The 24,296-nt window shown below is 45.8% G+C and overlaps 1 protein-coding gene and 1 long non-coding RNA gene across 5 annotated transcripts in view; one reads left to right on the plus strand and one right to left on the minus strand.

The window, feature by feature from the left end:
* Positions 1–24,296, minus strand: part of fbxo8 (F-box protein 8) — a 120,434-nt gene that overhangs the window by 25,090 nt on the left and 71,048 nt on the right. For all 4 annotated transcript variants that reach the window (XM_085977720.1, XM_085977710.1, XM_085977705.1 and 1 more), the window contains exon 2: positions 665–975. In XM_085977720.1, the coding sequence (XP_085833846.1) occupies positions 665–975 (311 nt within the window). The remainder of the gene's footprint in view (positions 1–664; positions 976–24,296) is intronic.
* On the plus strand, positions 132–23,327 carry LOC147124025 (uncharacterized). Its single transcript, XR_015075427.1, has 3 exons — positions 132–738; positions 22,004–22,170; positions 22,647–23,327. It is a non-coding gene; the product is annotated as an uncharacterized LOC147124025 (long non-coding RNA).

Here is a 24,296-nt window from a genome sequence, read left to right on the forward strand (position 1 = left end):
TGCTGGCACGATCGAGTCTAAATCCGATTAGACACAGAACATCTGCTGCGCTCGTGTCTGCAATCCATGAATCTTCTGACTGAGGAAATAATCCTCTTCATAATCATAATTTCTATAGCAACAACAGTAGGAGCAGTTTGGGAAAGTAGAATTCTACTGCATTGTAACGGAGTTTGTGACTAACATAATGCTACCCCTTTAGGCAGTAGAGATAATTTCACTAAAATGTATGAAAAAGATTAACCTGAAATAGCATGAAGGACAGTTCAGTGGCAGATATTATAACATTACAACTGGCACGTTATAAGATTACAACTCTCAAGTTAAAGTAGTTCCTCTAAAATGACTGGGGTGATTTAATTATTTTTACGAGTTGCAAAACTCCATTGTTGTCATATGTATTGAGTTGGTATCTATGGTGGTTAGGATACTCCGATTATTAACGTTACTCACTGTTAGACACAGCTCAGAAAAATCAAGTGAACTTCTGTTCTTGGTTTACAAAGAATTTTTCTAGGACTTTGCCTCAGTTTTGACTGCAAACATTAAGCCGACTCCCATCTGTTGGACTGCACTTCACAACGCTATCCCTCACTTTCTAGCAACAAAGCTTTGAGTTTCCACACAGGCAGGGCTATGAGTGACAGCACAAAACGGCACTTACCCTTGCCAGAGGACATCATCGTTAGCCAAGTCCTGCCAGACACATGAAGCCAGGCAGAGGTCAGTCGCATTCAGGTAAGAGAGAATGGTTAAGCTAAGCTCCGGGGGCAATAGTTCCAGGTCTGGGAACCTGTGCTCTTCCTTCGATCTGCCGACTCTCAGAATGTGGTAGATGTCAATCCCAACCTGGGCCTGCCTGCGATTCGCAGCAGCGAGCCTCTGGTCATGCTCCCCAAGATAGTAGCCTTCCTCACTGTATCGTCGGTGTTGCAGCTGCTGGTTCCTTGCAACCCTCCACAGCGCCTGACCCATCTGTAAACGGGACACACAAACAGAGCACTGATGAAAGCAAATAGGAGTCAATGAACAAGAAACTGCCTCAGCTGTAATGGAGGTGGGGGGGGGGGGGGCAAAAGAGCAGTACTCAAGTAAGTGATTTGACCGAGGCGTATTTGTTATGCTGTAGTCAAGAACAACCAGTATAAGCTTGTTAACTATCTGGCTAAGATATTAGTGTAACGTTAAATCTACAGTATCAGGAGGAGTTGGAATGGAGTGCTGGCTACCGATTGTTTACAAAAGATGTCTCCACTTTAAATGCTATCACATGCTGGTTAAAGAAATGCATATTGTGGCAGGATGTTTTATTTCATTGTACCTATTTGTGACTTCAGTTACAAAGTGATTACCTCCATCAGGAATAACTGGAATCCATTTATTAGTGTGATGAATAAACTGAAATGAGAGCTCCAATGGCTTGGCGAATAAATGCAGCTTGTAGTGTGGTTCTAAAGCCACACAGAATCTGACGTCATTGGTTTGACTCCCAATCTATATGGAGTTGTGTGACCTCGGGGGGAGGAGGGGGGGGGGGGGGGGTGGAGAAATTAGCAAGATGTCCAGCTCTTGATGGGTATCCAGGGAAGCTTGCTGGAAAACGTATATACAGTATGTGGATGCTGGGTGAGGAGTGAGGACAGGACTAGTCTCGGCTCAGAGTCCCCAAAAGTCCCCTCAAGTGCTTATATAGCTTCTCCTTAAATGTATCTGCTCTGTTCGCTTCAACCACTCCTTGTGGTAGCAAGTTCTACATTCTAACCACTCTCCTGAGTAAAGAAGTTTCTCCTGAATTCCCTATTGGATTTATCAGCGACTATCTTATATTTATGACCCCTAGTTTTGGACTCACAAGTGGAAATATCTTCTCTATATCTACCCTATCAAACCTTTCATAATTTTAAAGGCCTCTATCAGGTGACCTCTCAACCTTCTCGCTTCGAGAGTAAAGAGCCCCAGCCTGTTCAGTCTTTCCTGATAGTTATAACCTCTCAGTTCTGGTATCATCCTTGTAAATCGTTTTTGCACCTTCTCCAGTGCCTAGATCTCCTTTTTACAATATGGAGACCAGAACTGAGCACAGTAGTCAAAGTGTGGTCTAACCAAGGTTCTATATAAGTTCAACTGTGATTTCTAGAGGATTAAACTGGAGTGGTTTTATTTTAAATTTAGAATTCTGTAATGGTAACAGCAACGCAGAATCGTTGTCACAATGAAGGCTCATTCCTCTGTACTCATGTAAAAAAATTGGCAACGATCTTTGTTATATGGGTTTTTATGTTGGTAATAACAATTAATTATGCATGCAAGCCCAGTACCAGAAGGTTCAATGTCCTTTTCAATGCAAAGGCAAGTAGAGCATTAATTAATGATAGAACAATATTAAGTGAGGAACAATTTAATGGAGCTTCGCCAAGCACTCTAATGCTTCAGCAGTTTAGTGATTAACAATAACAAATATCAATGTATGGTAGTCACAATGAAATATTTCTTCGAGCTCCCTCTGCTATCTGCCAGCTATTAGCCAGCAGCTCTCAGCTACTGCACCATCGCCGACTGCTTGTAGCTTAGTAACCTACAATACATCACAGAGAATAACTTAACAAATGAGTTCTGCACTCTATAAATTAGCACTTTTCCCAAACAAAACACACTCTGTTATCGAACACGAACATTTCCATAAACACAAAGGGCTGCAATTCATGCCAAACAGTGGAAAAGCCCTCTGCACTCATCCAATGCATCACTCTGAAAGACCTAGCCTCCTAAGAGAGAGAGGGTTCAGCCAGTGTTTACAAAAGCAACCATACTGGTTTGCGATGGTGCTAGGGTTAGAAGCCAAAAAAAGGTATAGCACTTGAGCTAGGAGACTGATGGATAGCTATTCAGGCAGAAGAGTCAAAGTATGCAGCTTTCAGTATAACTGCAAGTATCTGAAGGATTGCAAACAAGCTTAAATGAGAATTGACATCATATACATACCAATAAAGTACAGCAAGTAAGGCAGGCCATATACAGTAAACTCTTTCGTATCCGGCACCTACGGGACCGGGATGGCGCCGGTTGATGAAAAATTCCGGATAACAGAGAGGTAGGCAACTTTTAACAAAAAAATTAAAAACCACTGACTTTCCCGCGGTGGCTGAGTTACTCAGAAAAACGAAAAATGGATGGATTTGGCAAGGTTACCGGTTATCTATTTTGCCGGTTATTAAAGAATTCTGGATGATGAAGTGTTGTTTAAACAATAGTTTACTGTACATTATAATCTTTATGCAGCAGACATATGGATTGACATATATGGGCTCAGCACATGATAGACAGAATGGTTAAGAAAAAAAGGTTAGGTACAGAATGAGACCTTAACCAACTGGAGCGTGTGTGTGGTGGGGAGGTGGAGGAGGAGGAATTTTGCTCTGTGCTGTATGGATGTTATAAGGAATGGGTTTACCATTTAGTTACACACAGCGCCCAGAGGTAACTTGTGAGGGAATACGCCATATTTCAAAAAGATACACCATAATATGAACAGAATTTTGACATTATTAATACATAAGAAACTGGGTTTAAAAATCTAAAGCCTCGGAGACACAGGCTGTAAACAGAGAACAGGCTTCCGAGATAAAGATCAGTTGATAACAAAGTTGTAAACAAGCTTTGAAATGGGAATTAGTTAAAAATACTAAAATAATGAAAAACTGAAGCAAACCATTGGTGCTTCCGAAAGGTCTAGAGTTTGGGAATAATACAATGAGAAGACCCAGTTTAAGGTAATATAAGCTATCACATTGAACAGAAACACAAACATTAAAAGAGGCATGTGCCTTTGAAAAGAAGACATCAAGTAAAAGAAACACCTGCTGGTCAAATAGTTTTTATGTTAAACTTGGAAGACAGGAAACACGATTAAATATGCAACCAATTGAGATAGCTAGAAATGCATGAAACACTCTGGTCAAAGTGTCTTTAATTTATACATATAGTAAATATGATACCAACAAGGACACTTTGAAGGTATGACTTCAATATATGACACCAAGCAATTATAGTGTGTTTGTATTGAACTTGGAGCAGCACTGAGTCACAACGTCTGCTAAAAACCAGTAAAGCCAATATTAAGAATTGAATGAAAGCATTTTGTAAGAATGACATCAAATAAAGACTACTGTCATTGTTTTTATGATGGTTTTTGGAACACCTAAAAGGTAGAGACATAATTATGCATGCAATAGTTGAACTGAAAGTAAGAATAGAAAGCATTCAAAAGAGTATCAATAAAGACAATTAGCTGACATTAGCAGAGAACTTCAAAGAAGAAACCACTGCCAAAAGGGTATAAAAATAAGACCTTTATAACAGAAAGTCAGAACTCGCTGAACGGGCAAAGCGTTTCTCAACTCTTCAGAGGCAGCTCTGTAAGTCTTTAACTATGAGTCTCAGGAAATCAAAGTGATTGATTTTGGTGTATGTTCTGGGATTTAGAAATAAGAAATGTAGAAATGTAACAAAGTAAAGATTTGAGAATAAAGATCTCTGAGAAATAAGAAATGTAAACTATCTGTATTTTGAATTGTTAATATTGCGACTGATTCAGCAGCTGTTAAATGAATGTCGACTCTAAATAAAACTTTATATTTTTAGAATTGTCTCAAAGGGTAATTCTGTATAAACTTGCAAACCCAAATTCTGTACACTCTTTTGTAAGGAGTTACAGAATTCTGGGGGGTATTCCGGACCCTCATAATATCCGGAAGGCTACAGTCTAGTTCAACTTATTAAAAGTGCTATCTGGAGGACGATAACATCTTCAATCATTCCTTTCCTTTAGGGAGAGATAGTCTGGACCTTTAGACACATTTAAGCGTCTTATGAAATTCGGCTATCTCTAACTTAAGTTGAAGGTGAACGTCTTGGGAATACGCCTGATCTGGGGTAGCCCAAAAGGGCTAGGACTTGTAATTATCCCTTCAATCTGTCTCCCGTGGTGAACTGGAGGCTGAGAATGATCTTTTCAGATACTGTTCTTATTTATGAAAAAAGAAAGCTCACTTCTACAGAACTGACATCATATGCATACTAATAAAGTACAAGTAGTAAGGCAGGTCATAGGGCCATAACACCATTGAAAAAGAAAACTGTGCAGCAATTGTGGCAAGTATATAATGTTATTTTTTGGTGTAACATTTGCTGAAAATCACATTTACTTGAAGCAGTAACAAACTGGGTTATGACTGTAAACCTTACATTAACATATCTCTTGAAGAACTATAAATTGAAAGAAAGACAGACTTGTATTTCTATAGCGCCTTCCACGACCTCAGGACGTCCCAAAGCGCTTTACAGCCAATGAGGTACTTTTGAAGTGGAGTCACTGTTGCAATGTAGGAAACGCGGCAGCCAATTGCGCACAGCACGCTCCCACAAACAGCAATGGGATAATGACCAGATGATCAGTTCCAAGAACACACAGTAGTTCAGATCTTACTTTCTTCCTGTCCTCCAATTTTCTCCATTGAATCCCGAATCTTTTTGGGTAGAGTTAGAACCCTGGGGGTGATTGTCTGTTATCTTGCCCAAGTGACCATTCTTCAAGTATTTTTTAAATTTGTTCTTGGGAATGTGGGCAACACTGGAAAGGTGTCACTTATTCTAGCTGCCTGAGATGGTGGTGGCTGCCCGCTTGAAGGAATTTTGTTACAACTCAGTTTGATACAACTGAGTGGCTTGCTAGGCCATTTCAGAAAGCATCACAGCCCCGAGACCGGAGAAGCAGCGGACCTGCGCGGGAGCAGCCCGAGGCGGGAGTGCTTAAAGGCTTGAGATGGAGCAGTCAGAGGCACCGAGGCCCACAGCCCCGAGACCGGAGAAGCAGCGGACCTGCGCGGGAGCAGCCCGAGGCGGGAGAGCTTAAAGGCTTGAGAGGGAGCAGTCAGAGGCACCGAGGCCCACAGCCCCGAGACCGGAGAAGCAGCGGACCTGCGCGGGAGCAGCCCGAGGCGGGAGAGCTTAAAGGCTTGAGAGGGAGCAGTCAGAGGCACCGAGGCCCACAGCCCCGAGACCGGAGAAGCAGCGGACCTGCGCGGGAGCAGCCCGAGGCGGGAGAGCTTAAAGGCTTGAGAGGGAGCAGTCAGAGGCACCGAGGCCCACAGCCCCGAGACCGGAGAAGCAGCGGACCTGCGCGGGAGCAGCCCGAGGCGGGAGAGCTTAAAGGCTTGAGAGGGAGCAGTCAGAGGCACCGAGGCCCACAGCCCCGAGACCGGAGAAGCAGCGGACCTGCGCGGGAGCAGCCCGAGGCGGGAGAGCTTAAAGGCTTGAGAGGGAGCAGTCAGAGGCACCGAGGCCCACAGCCCCAAGACCGGAGAAGCAGCGGACCTGCGCGGGAGCAGCCCGAGGCGGGAGAGCTTAAAGGCTTGAGAGGGAGCAGTCAGAGGCACCGAGGCCCACAGCCCCGAGACCGGAGAAGCAGCGGACCTGCGCGGGAGCAGCCCGAGGCGGGAGAGCTTAAAGGCTTGAGAGGGAGCAGTCAGAGGCACCGAGGCCCACAGCCCCGAGACCGGAGAAGCAGCGGACCTGCGCGGGAGCAGCCCGAGGCGGGAGAGCTTAAAGGCTTGAGAGGGAGCAGTCAGAGGCACCGACCAATCCAGGTTCCAGGAGAGAGCTGGTGCAGTCGGGAGAGCAGGAGGCCAGTAACTGGTGAGTTTAAAAGCTCACCTTTCGCGGGCTTTTTCTTTCACAGCTGGTGCAGTCGGGAGAGCAGGAGGCCAGCAACTCTTATATAGGTGGAGCTGTTGCTAAACCCGAAACACTACAGTGTAGTGTCTCCCACCCTTCCACCTCCTCTAACCTTTTAGGGGTTAGGGGAAGTTGAAAAGGTAGGTTCAATTTATTTTATTTCAGGAGCCTAACCTAGGTGGAAAAGGTTCCAGGACAGGAGGCGGCAGTGAAAATACAACACCAGAAAACAGGTAGGTGACTGGTTGGTGAGTACTTTCACAAACTTATTCTAAGTAGAATTCAATAATTAAGCTAAATCGTAGTAAATAAAAGGGTATTGTAAGGGTTAAGTCATGGAAGGGCAGCTCGGACCCGTGTCATGCTCCTCCTGTGCCATGTGGGAAATCAGGGACACTGTCCCTGACAACTATGTGTGCAGGAAGTGTGTCCAGCTGCAGCTCCTAGTGGACCGCATGGCGGCGCTGGAGCTGCGAATGGACTCACTCTGGAGCATACGCGATGCTGAGGATGTTGTGGATAGCACATTCAGTGAGTTGGTCACACCGCAGGTAAAGGCTAGCTCAGACAGTAAATGGGTGACCAAAAGGCAGGGTAAAGGCAGGAAGGTAGTGCAGGAGTCACCTGCGGTCATCTCCCTCCAAAACAGGTTTACCGTTTTGGGTACTGTTGGGGGAGATGACTTATCAGGGGAAGGCACCAGCAGCCAGGTTCAGGGCACCATGACTGGCTCTGCTGCACAGAAGGGCGGGAAAAAGAGGGATAGGGCTATAGTGATAGGGGATTCAATTGTAAGGGGGATAGATAGGAGTTTCTGTGGCCGAGACCGAGACTCCAAGATGGTATGTTGCCTCCCTGGTGCAAGGGTCAAGGATGTCTCGGAGCGGGTGCAGAGCATTCTGAAGGGGGAGGGGGATCAGCCAGTTGTCGTGGTACATGTAGGTACCAACGATGTAGGTAAAAAGAGGGAGGAGGTCCTACAAGCTGAATTTAGGGAGTTAGGAGCTAAATTGAAAAGTAGGACCTCAAAGGTAGTAATCTCTGGATTGCTACCAGTGCCACGAGCTAATAAGTTTAGAGAGAGTAAGATAGATAAGCTAAATACGTGGCTTGAGCAGTGGTGCGAGGGAGAGGGATTTAAATTCTTGAGGCATTGGAACCAGTTCTTGGGGAGGAGTGACCTGTACCAAGGGGACGGTCTACACCTGAACTGTGAGGGAGCCGATGTCCTCGGGGTAATATTTTCTAGGGCGGTTCGGGAGGATTTAAACTAATTTGGCAGGGGGATGGGAACCTAGGTAGTGGAAAAGAGGGAAGTCATATGAAGTCAGAAATAGATGGTAGAAAGGTGAGAAGCAATAAGCAAAGGAGAGAAACACAAAGGGCCAAACTAATTCATAATGAGAGTGTGAAAAAAGCAAGCCTGAAGGCTTTGTATCTTAATGCTAGAAGCATTAGGAACAAGGTGGATGAATTAGTTGTGGAAATAGAGGTAAACAAGTATGATTTGATTGGGATTACAGAAACGTGGCTGCAGGGTGGGCAAGGCTGGGAACTTAACATCCAGGGATATACAATATTTAGGAAGGATCGGCAAAAAGGTAGGGGAGGTGGGGTAGCATTGCTGGTAAAGGAGGGGATTAATGCAATGGAAAGGAAGGATATTAACTCGGATGAAACGGAATCTGTATGGGTAGAAATGAGAAATAGCAAGGGGAGGAAAACGTTAGTGGGTGTGATATATAGGCCTCCAAATAGTAATATGGAGGTGAGGGAAGGCATAAAAAGGGAAATTAGAGAAGCGTGCGATAAGAGCACAGCTGTCATCATGGGTGACTTTAATTTACATATTGATTGGACTACCCAAATTAGTAAAAATTCTGAGGAGGAGGAATTCCTGGAATGTTTTCGGGACGGTTATCTGGACCAATATGTCGAGGAGCCGACTCGAGATCAGGCCATTTTAGACTGGGTATTGTGCAATGAGAAGGGACTTATCAGCAATCTTCTTGTACGAGGCCCCTTGGGTCAGAGCGATCATAATATGATCGAGCTCTCAGTCGAGATGGAGAGTGAGGAAATTGAATCAGAGACTAAGGTCCAGAACTTAAATAAAGGGAATTACGAGGGTATGAGACGGGAATTGGGTAAGATTGATTGGGTGGTGTTTCTGGGGGGATTGACAGTGGATAGACAATGGCAAGCATTCAAAGATAGAATGGAAGAATTCCAGAACATGTTTATACCGGTTTGGCATAAAAATAAACCTAAAAAGGTGACTCAACCGTGGATAACGAGGGAAATTAGGGACAGCATAAAATCAAAAAAAAGGGCATATCAACTGGCAAAAAAAAAGCACCAGACCGGAAGATTGGGGGCAGTACAGGATACAGCAAAAGAGGACAAAGGGATTAATCAGGAAGGGGAAAATAGAATACGAAAGTAAACTTGCAGCAAACATAAAGACAGACTGCAAAAGCTTTTATCGGTATATCAGGAGGAAAAGACTGGTAAAATCCCAAGTCGGTCCCTTGCAGTCCGATTCGGGAGAATATATAATGGAGAATAAGGAAATGGCAGACCAATTAAACTCATACTTTGGTTCTGTATTCACAAAGGAGGACACAAATAACCTCCCAGGAATATCGGCAAACATAGGGACTAATGAGAGGGAGGAGCTGACAGAAATTAGTATCTCTAGGGATATGGTGTTGGGTAAGTTGAGGGGACTGAAGGCCGACAAATCCCCGGGGCCTGATAAACTACATCCTAGGGTACTTAAGGAGGTGGCCCTGGAGATAGCAGATGCTCTAAGGATCATCTTCCGGAACTCCATTGACTCGGGAACAGTACCCGTGGATTGGAGGGTAGCTAATGTTACCCCAATATTTAAAAAGGGGGGTAGAGAGAAAGCAGGGAATTATAGACCAGTAAGCCTTACATCGGTTGTGGGCAGAATGCTAGAGTCCATTATTAAGGATAAAATAGCGGAGCACTTGACAAATGGGGAAAGGATCGGACAGAGTCAACATGGATTTACAAAGGGTAAATCGTGTTTGACTAATCTGCTGGAATTTTTTGAGGAAGTAACTGGTAAAATAGATGGGGGAGAGCCAGTGGATGTGGTGTACCTTGACTTCCAGAAAGCCTTCGATAAGGTTCCACACAAAAGATTATCATGCAAAATTAAGGCTCATGGGATTGGGGGCAAAGTATTAACGTGGATAGAGAACTGGCTGGCGGATAGAAAACAGAGAGTTGGAATAAACGGCTCGTTTTCGGAGTGGCAGGCAGTGACCAGCGGGGTGCCGCAAGGATCTGTCCTGGGACCCCAGCTGTTCACAATATATATAAATGATCTGGATCAGGGAATTGGATGCAATATTTCCAAATTCGCTGACGACACTAAACTAGGAGGAGGGGTGGGCTCTGATGAGGATGTCAGGAGGCTACAGTGCGATTTGGACAGGTTGGGGGAATGGGCGGATACGTGGCAGATGCACTATAATGTGGATAAATGCGAGGTTATCCACTTTGGGGGTAAAAACAGGAGGGTAGATTATTATCTAAATGGCAATAGATTGGGAGATGGGGAAGTGCAGAGGGACCTGGGTGTTCTTGTGCACCAGTCACTGAAGGAGAGCATGCAGGTGCAACAGGCGATTAAGAAGGCAAATGGTATGTTGGCCTTCATATCAAGGGGGTTCGAGTATAGGAATAGGGATACCTTACTACAGCTGTACAAGGTGCTGGTGAGACCGCATCTGGAGTATTGTGTACAGTTTTGGTCGCCCCATCTGCGGAAGGATGTTCTTGCCATGGAAAGAGTGCAGCGGCGATTCACCAGGCTGATACCTGGAATGGCGGGAATGACCTACGGGGAGAGATTGAATGGTTTGGGCTTGTACTCACTGGAGTTTAGAAGATTGAGAGGGGATCTCATCGAAACATATAAAATTATGGCAGGCCTGGACGGGCTGAATTCAGAGAGAATGTTTCCAATGGCCGGGGAGCACAGAACCAGGGGCCACAGTCTAAAAATAGCGGGCAAATCATTTAAAACAGAGATGAGGAAGAATTTCTTCACTCAAAGAGTGGTGAGCCTGTGGAATTCCCTGCCACAGAGGGTTGCGAAGGCTAATTCAATAAATATTTTCAAGAGAGAATTGGATATATTTCTGAAGGCTAAGGGGATTAAGGGTTACGGAGAAAAGGCGGGGACGGGGTACTGAACTGGTAAGATCAGCTAGGATCTCAGACGAAGATCAGCCATGATCTCATTGAATGGCGGAGCAGGCTCGAAGGGCCGAATGGCCTACTCCTGTTCCTATCTCTATGTTTCTATGTTTCTATAAAAGTCAACCACGTAATGTGGGATTGGAGTCACACGTAGGTCAGACCAGGTAAGGGTGGCAGGTCTCTGCTTCAAGGAACTAAGTGAGCCAGTTGGGGTTTTTATGACAATCCGGCAGCTTTCATGGCCATTTTTCCTGGTGTTACCAGATTTATTGAATTCAACTGCACAACTTGCCATGCTGAGATGTGTGCTCATGATCAACGTTCTCCCCAAGGTGCGTGGGCGAGCATCAATCCAGAGGTCCCACGCAGGCCGCTCACAAGCTGGAAGAGATACCGCTCACAGCAAATTTAAAGGGACCGCACACGAAAATATAAATTAGAGGGAACATTGCTCATGACCTCTTACTGGTCCAGTACCACAACCACTACCCAACTGTACCTGTGTGAGAGCCTGAAATGAGAGATATTTGGTGAGTTGTTCGATCGTAGGATCCATCACAGCTTAACTGAATCCTGCCCTCACCTGACATCTTCAAGTAGGGGATCAGAAGCAAAAAACTCCTAACAAATTTTGCCCATCTTCAGCTGTGGAGATACTGAAGAGCATGAAAGACTTGCTCTTATGTAGCGCCTTTCACGATCTCAGGATGTCCTAAAATGCTTTACAGCCAATTAGGTACTTTTTGAAGTGTAGTCACTGTTGTAATGTAGGAAACGCGGCAGCCAAATTGCGCACAGCAAGCTCCCACAAACAGCAATGTGATAATGACCAGATAATCTGTATTTATTGATGTTAGTTGAGGGATAAATATTGACCAGGATACCAAAGAGAACTCCCCTGCTCTTCTTCAAAATAATGTCATGGGACCTTTTACGTCCACCTGAGGGGGCAGACGGGGTCTCGTTTAACGTCTCATCCGAAAGACGACACCTCTGCAGTAATCCCTCAGTACTGCACTGGAGTGTCAGCCTAGATTTCGTGCTCAAGTCTTTGGGGTGGGACTTCAATGCACCACCTTCTGACTCAGAGGCGAGAGTGTTACCACTGAGCCACAGCTGATACAGACCAGGCGTAGAACTCGGGTTTTCCTGATTTGTAGGTGTCTGTGCATTACTAAGCGGTAGACACACCCACTGCGCCAATTTCAAGCAAATACAATGGTCCTGAATAACACAAGGCCATGATATGTTACAGCACAGTTGGGGCGGGAGAAGGAAAGAGAAACAAAAGAATATTATGTTAATACTCTTACGTAAAATATGTTGGTATAGGGAATGGAGCAGTCTGGGTGGTTTACTGAGGTTGGGCCTGAGAAGAGAGAGCTTTGCTCTATATTGAACTGGGCTGTACCTGACCTGGGAATGTTTGATGCTGATATGGGTGCTTAGAATGGAAAAGGTCCCATTTCTCAGCATGAGCATCCCACAGTTTGGAAGCCACAATCAAACCATTGAATAGAACTCAGGATTGCTATTCTTTTTAAAAAGCTGGTCATTTGATATGCCAATTCACATTGTACAGAGATGTATCTGAAACCTTTCTGAGTGACCTTCGCAGCCACTAAATGAAGATTAATTTTTCTGGGAGAAAGAAACAGGGTCACATTCACAATCTACTGATATAAGAAGAATGTGTGCTGTTGAAGCTGGTGCTTAAAAATGCCATTTGTGCTTCCTCTTGGGAGGGGGGCTGATATAATCAGTGGTCAGGGAGTTGCTACAAGTATTTTTCATATTTTGAAACAGTGCCTCAAATTCAGAAAATTCAACACTTCGATCATTTTTCCCCCCTTTGGCTCTGTGATCACTACAAGAAAACTTTCTGCTGTGTAAAGTGATGGCAGCTGGACATTCTGGTCTTTAGTTTAACTTCCTCAGGAGGGGGAGTGTTACCTGGACTCTGTGTTTCAGGAGGTAGTCACACCAATTAGATTAATTAATTCAGATGTAGTCCATGGTCAGGGACAGGATGGTGTGACTAGAAGTGAGGCAGGTACAGGGATCCAGGAGGTAGTGTTGGAGGAGCCGCAGCCCTTGCTCTTGTCCAACAGGTTCGAGGCTCTTACTCCCTGTGAGGATGGGAACGGGGACTGCAGGGAGGATGAGCAACCTGGCCACAGCACCGTGGAGCCATTCAAGTGGGGGGGGGGGGGGGGGGGGGGGGAGTTAAAAGAAATGTCATAGTGGTAGGGGATAGTATCGATAGGGGGATAGATAGAGTTCTTTGCAGCTGAGAGTGAGAGTCCCGAAGGCTGTGTTGCCTGCCCGGTGCCAGGGTTAAGGACATCTCCTCTGGGCTTGAGAGAAAGTTGGAGTGGGAGGGGGAGGATCCAGTTGTCATGGTCCATGTTGGTACCAACGACATAGATAGGACAAGGAAATGGGTTCTGCTGAGGGAGTTTGAGCAGCTAGGGGCCAAATTAAAAAGCAGAACCACAAGGGTAATAATCTCTGGATTACTACCTGAGCCACGTGCAAATTTGGCTAGGGTAAATAAAATTAGAGAGTTAAATGCGTGGCTCAAAGACTGGTGTGGGAGAAATGGGTTTTGCTTATTGGGACACTGGCATCAGTACTGGGACAGGAGAGAGCGGTTCCGTTGGGACGGACTTCACTTGGCCAGTGCTGGGACTAGAATCCTGGCGAATCGAATAACTAGGGCTGTAGAGAGGGCTTTAAACTAATTAGTGGGGGGGGGAGGTTTCAAGAGAGCGAAAAATAAAAAATGACAACGGAGAAGGCAATAGAGCAAGGTAGCAGTGGGGGAATTAAAAACCAGAGCGTGTCAGGAAGGGACAGAATGTATGATGATAAAGGTAAAGTAGTAAAAGGGGTAAAAACAGGAATAAATTGTCAGAAAACATATTTGAAAGTTCTTTATCTGAATGCATGCAGCATTCGTAACAAAATAGACGAGTTGATGGTACAAAGAACTACACATGGTTATGATCTGGTGGCCATTACGGAAACATGGCTGCAAGATGATCATGACTGGGAATTAAACATACAAGGGTATTTGACAATTAGGAAGGACAGACAGGGAGGAAAGGGAGGTGGGGTTGCTATGTTAATCAAGGATGGAATCACTGCAATAGTCAGAAATGATATTGGGTCAAAGGATCAGGATAGTGAAACAGTTTGGGTGGAGATAAGGAATAATAAGGGGAAAAAGTCACTCGTGGGCGTAGTCTATAGGCCTCCTAACAGTTGCAACTCTGTTGGTCGGAGTATAAATCAAGAAATAGTTGGGGCTTGTAATAAGGGAACAGCTATAATCATGGGGGATTTTAACTTTCATATTGACTGGACTAATCAAATTGGGCATGGCAGCCTTGAGGAAGAGTTCATAGAGTGTATTAGGGACAGTTTCCTTGAGCAGTATGTAACTGAACCAGCCAGGGGGCAGGCAATCTTAGATCTGGTCCTGTGTAATGAGACAGGATTAATAAAAAATGTCCTAGTAAAGGATCCCCTTGGAATGAGTGACCATAATATGGTTGAATTCCAAATTCAGTTTGAGGGGGAGAGAGTTGGATCTCAAACAAGCATACTGAGCTTAAATAAAGGAGGCTATGAAGGTATGAAAGTAGAATTGACTAAAGTGGACTGGGAAAACAGATTCAAATGTAAGATGGTACAAGAGCAGTGGTGTATATTCAAGGAGATATTTCATATCTTTCAAGAAAAATATATTCCACTGAAGAAAAAGGGGAGTAAAAGAAAAGACGGCCATCCGTGGCTTAGTAAAGTAATAAAGGATAGTATCCGACTGAAAACAAGGGCATATAAAGTAGCCAAATCTAGTGGGAGGATAGAAGATTGGGAAGCATTTAAAAGCCAGCAAAGAATAACTAAAAGATTAATTAAGAAAGGGAAGATAGATTATGAAAGTAAACTAGCAAAATATATAAAAACAGATAGCAAGAGTTTCTACAGCTATATAAAAAGAAAAAGGGTGGCTAAAGTGAACGTTGGTCTCTTAGAGGATCAGACTGGAAAACTAGTGGTGGGGAACATGGAGATGGCAAAGACGCTGAACAAATATTTTGTATCAGTCTTTACAGTAGAGGACACTAAAAATATCCCAATACTGGACAAACAGGGGGCAATGGGGGGGGGGGGGGGGAAGGAGCTAATCACGATTAAAATCACTAAGGAGGTGGTACTCGGTAAAATAATGGGACTTAAGGCGGATAAATCCCCCGGACCCGATGGCCGGGTCTTGAGAGAAGTAGCGGTAGGGATTGTGGATGCATTGGTGATTATTTTCCAGAACTCCCTGGACTCAGGAAAGGTCCCGGCAGATTGGAAAACTGCTAATATAACACCCTTATTTAAGAAGGGAAGTAGACAAAAAGCTGGAAACTATAGACCAGTTAGCCTAACATCTGTGGTTGGTAAAATGTTGGAGTCCATTATTAAGGAAACAGTAACAGAGCATTTGGATAAACATAATTTAATAGGACAGAGTCAGCATGGTTTTATGAAGGGGAAGTCATGTTTGACAAATTTGCTCAAATTCTTTGAGGACATAGCATACAGGGTGGATAAAGGGGAACCAGTGGATGTAGTGTATTTGGACTTCCAAAAGGCATTTGACAAGGCGCCACACAAAAGATTGCTGATCAAGATAAAAAAATCACAGGATTGGGGGTAATATACTGGCATGGGTGGAAGATTGGCTATCTAACAGAAAACAAAGAGTTGGGATAAATGGTTCGTTCTCGGGCTGGCAATCAGTAACTAGTGGTGTTCCGCAGGGGTCAGTGCTGGGACCCCAACTCTTTACAATCTATATTAACGATTTGGAGGAAGGGACCGAGTGCAACATACAATTGCCGACGATACAAAGATGGGAGGGAAAGCAGTGAGTGAGGAGGACATAAAAAAACCTGCAAAAGGACATAGACAGGCTAAGTGAGTGGGCAGAGATTTGACAGATGCAATATAATATTGGAAAGTGTGAGGTTATGCACTTTGGCAGAAAAAAATCAAAGAGCAAGTTATTATCTAAATGGAGAGAAACTGCAAAGTGCTACAGTACAAAGGGATCTGGGGGTCCTGGTGCATGAAACACAAAAAGTTAGTATGCAGGTGCAGCAGGTGATCAGGAAGGCCAATGGAATCTTGGCTTTTATTGCAAGGGGGATGGAGTATAAAAACAGGGAAGTCTTGCTGCAGTTGTACAGGGTATTGGTGAGGCCACACCTGGAATACTGCGTGCAGTTTTGGTTTCCATATTTAAGAAAAGATATACTTGCTCTCGAGGCGGTTCAGAGAAGGTTCACTCGGTTGATTCCGGAGATGAGGGGGTTGACGTATGAGGAAAGGTTGAGTAGGTTGGGACTCTACTCATTGGAGTTCAGAAGAATGAGAGTCGATCTTATCGAAACATAAGATTGTGAGGGGGCTTGATCGGGTGGATGCGGTGAGGATGTTTCCACTGATGGGGGAGACTAGAACTAGGGGGCATAATCTAAGAATAAGGGGCTGCCCTTTCAAAACTGAGATGAGGAGAAACTTCTTCACTCAGAGGGTAGTAAATCTATGGAATTTGCTACCTCAGAGCTGTGGAAGCTGCAACATTAAACAGATTTAAAACGGAGATAGACAGTTTCCTAGCAGATAAGGGAATTAGGGATTACGGGGAGAGGGCAGGGAAGTGGACAGGAGTCTAGATTCGGATCAGCCATGATCCTATTGAATGGCGGAGCAGGCCCGAGGGGCTGTATGGCCTACTCCTGCTCCTACTTCTTATGTTCTTATGTTCGGTTATGCAAAACACTTGGGGCTAGAAATTTGGCTCCTTTGCGGCTCCGGGGGCGCTAAGGGCTATTGCCCTTTGGGGAAGGGGGGGGGGCAAAAACACCACCCGAGAAATTTGGCGGCTGTTGCCGATAGTGCCGCGCCCCCACTTGTCGCGCCCCGGACCGGCGATGACGTCATCGCTGTACGCCGCTACCCCGTAGCGCCCTGTGGCAAAAATACGGCTACACCCTGCGAGGTCACCGTGGGTGGTGTCAGCGCCAGTCTTGCAGGTCGCAATCTGGGCCGACCTCCGCTCGCGGGGCGGTATTTAAAGGAAGAGTGCGGCCGCGACCCACGCCGACATGTTCTTTTTTTGGCTGACCTCCAGGTCAGCCCTCCGTGGTGGGCCGTGGTGTGGTCCTCGCCGCCATCACGCAGCCCTGCACCGTGTCTTGGTGCTGGGCTGCGACCGCGGCACCACGCCGCCCTGGTGGCCTAGTGTGGGCCATCGGAGGCCCTGCAGAGTGCGCAATGGCCCTCCCCTTTAACTGAAGGGGAGGGGGGCTGAAATGCGGCAGCCCTCCGCGGAGCCTCCGCTGCCGATTGTGCCCTGACATCGCCTCAGTTACCGCCCCACCAGGAAGCGGAGCGCCCGACCCTGCGCGGGGCGGCAAGCTGAATTTAGCGGCTGGGGTGGTACTTCCACGCTGGGCACTAAATGTCCGGCCTTAACTCAGTTACCGCCCCCAAGCGGGACGTAACCGAATTTCGTGCCCTTAGTTTATTTATTGCTCATTAATGTGCTGATGAAGCCAAGTAATTCATCTATTATCAATGAATATGGAAGCGTGACAGATGAACAGGTTTAACTTCTCCATGTTCACCTGGAGGGAATGGGAGTGGTTTCTAAATTGTAAAGATCAATCTATCCACTGCAATACACGGTGTCAACAGTTGTGACGCATCAGAGATGAAAAAGGTACATTTTAAGTAGTAGATCAGGAAGATCCCAAATTCAAACCCAAGCTATGCAGAGTTAGTTCATCTCAGCTGAGACTGTTGGGCGGGGTGGGGAGGGCGCTACAGGTGACCTCTGCACCATTCGGAGCTGGGGCAAGTGGAGCAATCAATCAGTTTCAGTTCCCACTCCCGATCACGGTCATTGGCCATGCTTAAAAAAGGTAAAAACCGCGTGAACATCAGGTGAGGGCAGGATTGGGCCAGCAGCGATGCCCTCCTCGATCAAGTAGTTATTGATACTCGCTGTTTAGGTTCCCTCACGATTGGCTACCTGGGTCAGAGACCGTACGGCAGGCGTAGAAAAAAAAAATGCAATGGAGATAGCTGGAGGTTGGGGGTGGGGAGGAAGGGCAAAAGACTAATTAGAATTAAACGGTTAGACGTACATTTGGTTTCACCCTCCCTATACCCCGCCTTTCCTTTAGGCAGGTTTTATACATTTCTGTATAAACTACTTGAAGACATTTTCCATAAGCAAACTAAAATCTACTTCTTTTTTATCTGTCGTTCTGAGGTAGTGAAGGCCAGATCTAACAACCCTGATTGTAGTATACTGCTTACTGGAGAATATGCAAGATGTCCACTATGTCTCTGGTCAGTTCTGAAGACAGAAAATATTACAACAACTTGCATTTATATAGCACCTGTACCGTAGTAAAACGCCCCAAGGGGCTTCACAGGAGCGATTATCAAACAAAATTTGACACAAGCCGCATGAGGAGATATTGGAAATAACAACAGAAAATGCTGGAAAAACTCAGCAGGCCAGGCAACATCCGCGGAGAGAAATTAGAGTCAACGTTTCGGGTCAAAACCCTTTATCAAGACTAAAGAGGCACAGGGAATGATCTGCGGGGATTTTAAAGTGACTATTAACCCGGTGCTGTCTGCGGAACAGTACCCTCTTCCCCTCATTGATGATCTTTTTACGGGTCTGGCCGGAGGGCAAATGTTCAGCAAAATAGACTTATGCCAGGCTTATCTACAAATGCATGTCGATGACAAATCGAAGGAGCTGCTGACAATTTTGACACACAAGAGGCTATACGGGTACTGCCGCCTTCCGTTTAGAATTACGTCGGCCCCTGCTCTATTCCAAAGGGCAATGGATCAGATTTTGAGTGGACTGCCAGGAGTCCAGTGCCACCTGGACGACATCCTTGTCACTGGGACAAATGAGGATCATCTTCTGAACTTGGATGCGACACTACAACGACTGAAAGAGTACGGACTCAGAGTTCGTAAAGACAAATGTGAATTCTTTCAGTCTTCAGTTGAGTACCTGGGGCATGTGATGGATGCTACTGGCCTGCATAAGGCGCCGTCAAAGGTCAAGGCGATCATGGAGGCCCCAGCACCCCAGAATGTGAGCCAGTTACGTTCATTTCTGGGGCTACTTAACTACTATGGGAAGTTTATTCCAGACTTAGCAACATTGCTGAAGCCGTTACATCAGTTGCTATGTCAAGGCAAAATATGGAAATGGACTGAACTGTGCAACGAAGCTTTCGCCCAAGCAAAGAAAGCATTGCTGAAATCGGAGGTCCTGACACACTTCGACCCAAAGCTACCCGTGCAGCTAGCATGTGATGCATCACCATATGGTGTGGGAGCAGTCATATCCCACATCGTGCCTTCGGGTGAAGAGAAACCTATCGCCTTCGCATCACGCACCTTGAACAAGGCCGAGAGTAACTATGCGCAGATCGAGCGCGAGGCCTTGGGAATCGTTTTTGGAATTCGAAAATTTCATCAGTACCTGTTTGGGAGAAGGTTCACACTCCTGACGGACCACCATCCATTGACTTCAATCTTCGGGTCCCACACCGGAATTCCGTCTCTCGCTGCAAGCAGGATGCAAAGGTGGGCTTTACTGTTGTCAGGACACACATACGACATCAAATATCGCAAATCAGACTTGCACGGCAACGCAGACGGTCTCTCGAGGCTACCCTTGCCTGTTACTCCCCCAGAGCCTCGTCAGATAGACATCTTCTACTTTAGACAAGTGGAGGGAGCACCTGTCACTGCAGTTCAGGTGCGAAGGTACACCCGCAACGATCCAGTCCTGTCTGAGGTAATGGACGATGTCATTCGAGGGAGAGCTATAGGAGATTCTCCTAGTTTGAAACCTTACGTTTCAAAAAGAAATGAGCTCTCCGTCCAGGCAGGTTGTCTTCTTTGGGGACGCCGTGTCATCATTCCGCCACCTCTGAGGGAACCTATACTGCAACAACTTCATACAGGCCACAGTGGGATGGTTCGGATGAAGGAAATGGCAAGAAGCTACTTCTGGTGGCCAGGTCTCGATGGGAATATTGAGGAGAAAGCCAAAACATGTTCCCCATGTCAAAGGGTCCGGAATGTTCCACAGCTGGCAAACCTACACCCCTGGGATTGGCCTGCAGAAGTGTGGCAGCGAGTACATGTGGACTTCGCCAGTTCTTTCGAAGAGATGTTTATGGTGGTTGTGGACACTCGTAGCAAGTGGCCGGAGGTCGCTGTGATGAGGTCTACCACGGCAGAGAAAACAATTGAGAAACTTGGTGAGATGTTCAGCCGTTATGGCTCACCGGAACAACTCGTAAGTGACAACGGTCCACAATTTGCATCACAGGAGTTTGCAACCTTCCTGCATGTGAATGGTGTCCAACACATCAGGTCTGCGCCCTATCATCCCTCTACTAACGGTCAGGCAGAAAGGTTTGTGCAAACTTTGAAGCACGCCTTGAAGGCATCGCAAGGTCAGGGCTCAATCCACCAACGTCTGAACAGCTTCCTGTTGTCCTACAGGAACGAGCCGCATGCTACAACCAAAACTTCCCCCGCTTCGCGCATGATGAAGAGGCAGTTGCGGACAAGTTTTGACTTACTCAAACCTCCAAGGGCAGAGCAGGTTGTCCATCGTCAACAACAAGCTCAAGTTGAAAAGAGAGAGAAAAGAGCCAAGGAGAGACAGTTTCACCCTGGAGAGCACGTCCTAGCTCGAAACTACAACACTGGACCGAAATGGGTTCCCGCTATGGTGATTGCGCAGACGGGCCCTGTGTCTTACACGGTTGAGACTGCTGAGGACGTCGTCTGGAGAAGACACACAGATCAACTGTTGCTAGGAGCAGAGACAGCCACAGAGGCTCCAACGGCTGGTTGGCCTGAACTGTTTCCGGATGATACCACAAACCAGCATCCTTTGCCACAGTGCTCTTCTCCAACACAGGAAGTCAAAGAGACTGTTCCACCTGTGCAAACTCCTGACTTTCGACTGACACAGGCACCTTCTCCATCCAGGCCTGTGTCAATGCCTATTGCTGTGGAAGCCAGCGATGACCGCCGGTATCCTGTCAGAGAGCGGCGGCCTCCAAGACGCTTGGATCTGTAGGCTTAGTGACTTACCCACAAGACTGGGGCAGAATAAACCCCAGGGTAAAGTCAGGGTTTGAGGCAGTCTACCTCTACCCTAGGTTCGTTGCGTGCATTGAAAGTAACTTACCTGTTAAGGAATAATGTGGACCTTCCATTTAAGAGGGGAGGAAATGTTATGTATTGTGTGTTCTATTGTGTGTTCTCCTCCCACCTGTGGTGGCGCTGTCACAGGAGATAAATGGTTGGGTGTTCTCTGTTAAGTTTAGCTCTCTTTGTTCGGAACTTGCCAGAACTTCCTTTCCTTCCAATAAAGCACTTCATGTTTGAATCTCTGAGTTCTGAGTCCTAAATTGTGTCTAGGTAGAAAGGTACCGACACAATACGAAACAACAACAGAAAACGCTGGAAAAACTCAGCAGGCCAGGGCAGCATCGGTGGAGAGAGAAACAAGAGTTAACGTTTCAGGTCGGGTGCGTGGCCGCGCATCGATCGGGAGGACCCGTGCCGGCTGCTGCCACTGGACAACGACAGCACATTTAGAGGGATCGTTCACGAATTAAAAGAGAGGGAACATTGATTACAAAGCAGCAAAAATACTACGCAAGTTGGTCGCTTCATTATTACTTCTTCACCAATCAAAAAAAAATGACCCACTCATGAGCGACTTCTGTCCCCTCGAGGCAACAAAATGATATCATGCGGCACACATGTGGAAAGGGCACAAGGTCCTCAACAATAGAAAGCTCCTGGGCCTCACTGCTTCGCAACGTTATGACCTTATGTTGATTTTAAAGCTTTCAGATTAATTAAAGTTGTTGTTGATTGTTTTGCTCTCCCTCAGTGGCAATCGTTGGTCTGCCTCAGCTGGTGCCGTTTCAACATGCATTTCGTTATAGCCGTACATGGAAATAAACCATGCAGCCTGAGCAATGCAGCGATGGTATAAAGTGTTCAAACTCACACGCTGAGCCGCACACTGTGCTGTGTTTAAGGAGCTCATTAATACAGGTCAGTGCAACACTGCCGAAATTTGTTTTAAAATGCTGCATGGCGGTTATATAGCATACATAAATGAGCAGAGCTTCAACATTTCTGGTCTGTGTGGCAAGCATGATACACGATTGAAACGCAGATACTTCCCAAGAGGTCTAGGGTATCTGCATCGCTGCATTGTTCAGGCTAGATTAATATCCCCAAATCCGTTTCTTTTCTTTAGTCCTAATTAAAGCCCAGACCCACGATTGTTTTCATTTAATGCAAAGAACATCTGGAAAATCTAATCACTAGCTTTAATTTATTATCACTTCAAGTCAAAAATATAATCAATTCTCAAACTTGATGCTTTCTGCTGAGAAAAGTCACTTTGTGCTTCACAGAAATCAATAACCCTCTGTTGTTACTTCACTTCGGTTATTGCTGCTAATTATACGAATTGCCTTTGCCGCTGAATTTATTAACGTCTGATTTTTGCCTCCACGCTTTAGGCCTCCCAAGCTGTGTGCCATTCGCTCACCAACAGGATGGGTCGGTGATCTGCTCTCAGACTCCAGCCACTGCCACTCTTCATCTTAAATGTTTCAATAAAAGACTTCGATTGATTTCCCTTCTTTTTTTAAAAAAAATTGAGAATCCAAGGCAAAGGGCCAATGCCAATAGTGCAAATTTACTAAAAGGTTAAAGAATGAAACAGAAGACAAGGTAAATCAGGAAGTTTGGATATTAAAAACCTGAAGCCTGTAGGAGGGAGAAGAAAGACGACAGACAGACAGAAAGGTGGGAACCATAGCAAAATACTGCAGATGTTGGAAATCCGAAATAACAACAGAAAATGCTGGAAAAACTCGCAATCTAGTATACTGTATTCGCTGCTCACGATGCGGTCTCCTCTACATTGGGGAGACCAAACGCAGATTGGGTGACCGCTTTGCGGAACACCTCCGTTCAGTCCGTAAGGGTGACCCCGAGCTTCCGGTCGCCTGTCATTTTAATTCACCGCTCCATTCCCACTCGGACCTCACCGTCCTTGGCCTCTTGTATTGTTCCACGGAAGCTCAACGTAAACTCGAAGAACAGCACCTCATCTTCCGATTAGGCAGTCTGCAGCCTTCCGGACTGAATATCGAGTTCAACAATTTCAGATCATAAGCTCGGCCCCCATTTCATTTTCTCTTGTAATTGTTCCATTCCTTCCCCCCCCCCCCCTTTCCTTTTGTTTCTCTCTCACACCTGGCAGCTATCTTTTGCCCTGCCAGTACACTTTACACCTAATCCCAGCCTATTACTATCTCATCTAGCTTCTAATCTCTTTTACTTCTTTTGTTTCTTTTATTCTTTTGTCCGATCGCAGCCCTGCCTCCGATCTAGTTTCTTTTCTTTCCAGTTTTGAAGAAGGGTCCAACCCGAAACGTCAACTCAAATTTCTCTCCACGGATGTTGCCTGACCTGCTGAGTTTTTCCAGCATTTTCTGTTGTTAGAAAGGTGGGAACAATGTTATAATGACCAGATAATGTTGGTTGAGGGATAAATATTGGCCAGGACACCAGGGAGAACGCCCCTGCTCTTCTTCGAAATAGTGTCACGGGATCTTTTACATCCACCGGAGAGGGCAGACGGGGCCTCGGTTTAACGTCTCATCTGAAGAACGGCACTTCCAACAGCACAGCGCTCCCTCAGTACCGTACTGACTGTTAGCTTAGATTATCTCGGTCAAGTCTCTGGAGTGGGGCTTGAACTTACTCAGAGACAGAGCCACTTAATTTAATAGGGTGCTGAGCTATGCTTTTAAAGACAATGAGGGCATTAATTCTATGAGATGTGCCCGTCTTCCACAAGGATCTTTCCCTAAACTAATGCTGAAATCAGGAACTTGCTGTTTCTTGAAGCACAGACACAAGTCTGCCTCTTACACTCCACTCACAGCAGCACCACGCAAACCTGTGTAATTAGGAAAATTAAAAAAAAAAAAAAACAGCTTTTTACAAGCAATTAAACAGAAGGGTTCTGTGTTAGTATCTTGCACTTTGATGGTGGAGTTGGGGAGGGGGCACGGCGGGGGAGTTACTTGTAATACAAAATGGTGAGATTTGTCTGGAATTTCAACCAACAGCAATTAGCGTGACATAATGATCTGGGG

The sequence above is a fragment of the Somniosus microcephalus genome, chromosome 1 (genome assembly GCF_052327205.1).
Source record: "Somniosus microcephalus isolate GS21.2 chromosome 1, FLI_Smic_1.0, whole genome shotgun sequence".
In the NCBI taxonomy this organism is placed as follows: Eukaryota; Metazoa; Chordata; class Chondrichthyes; order Squaliformes; family Somniosidae; genus Somniosus; species Somniosus microcephalus.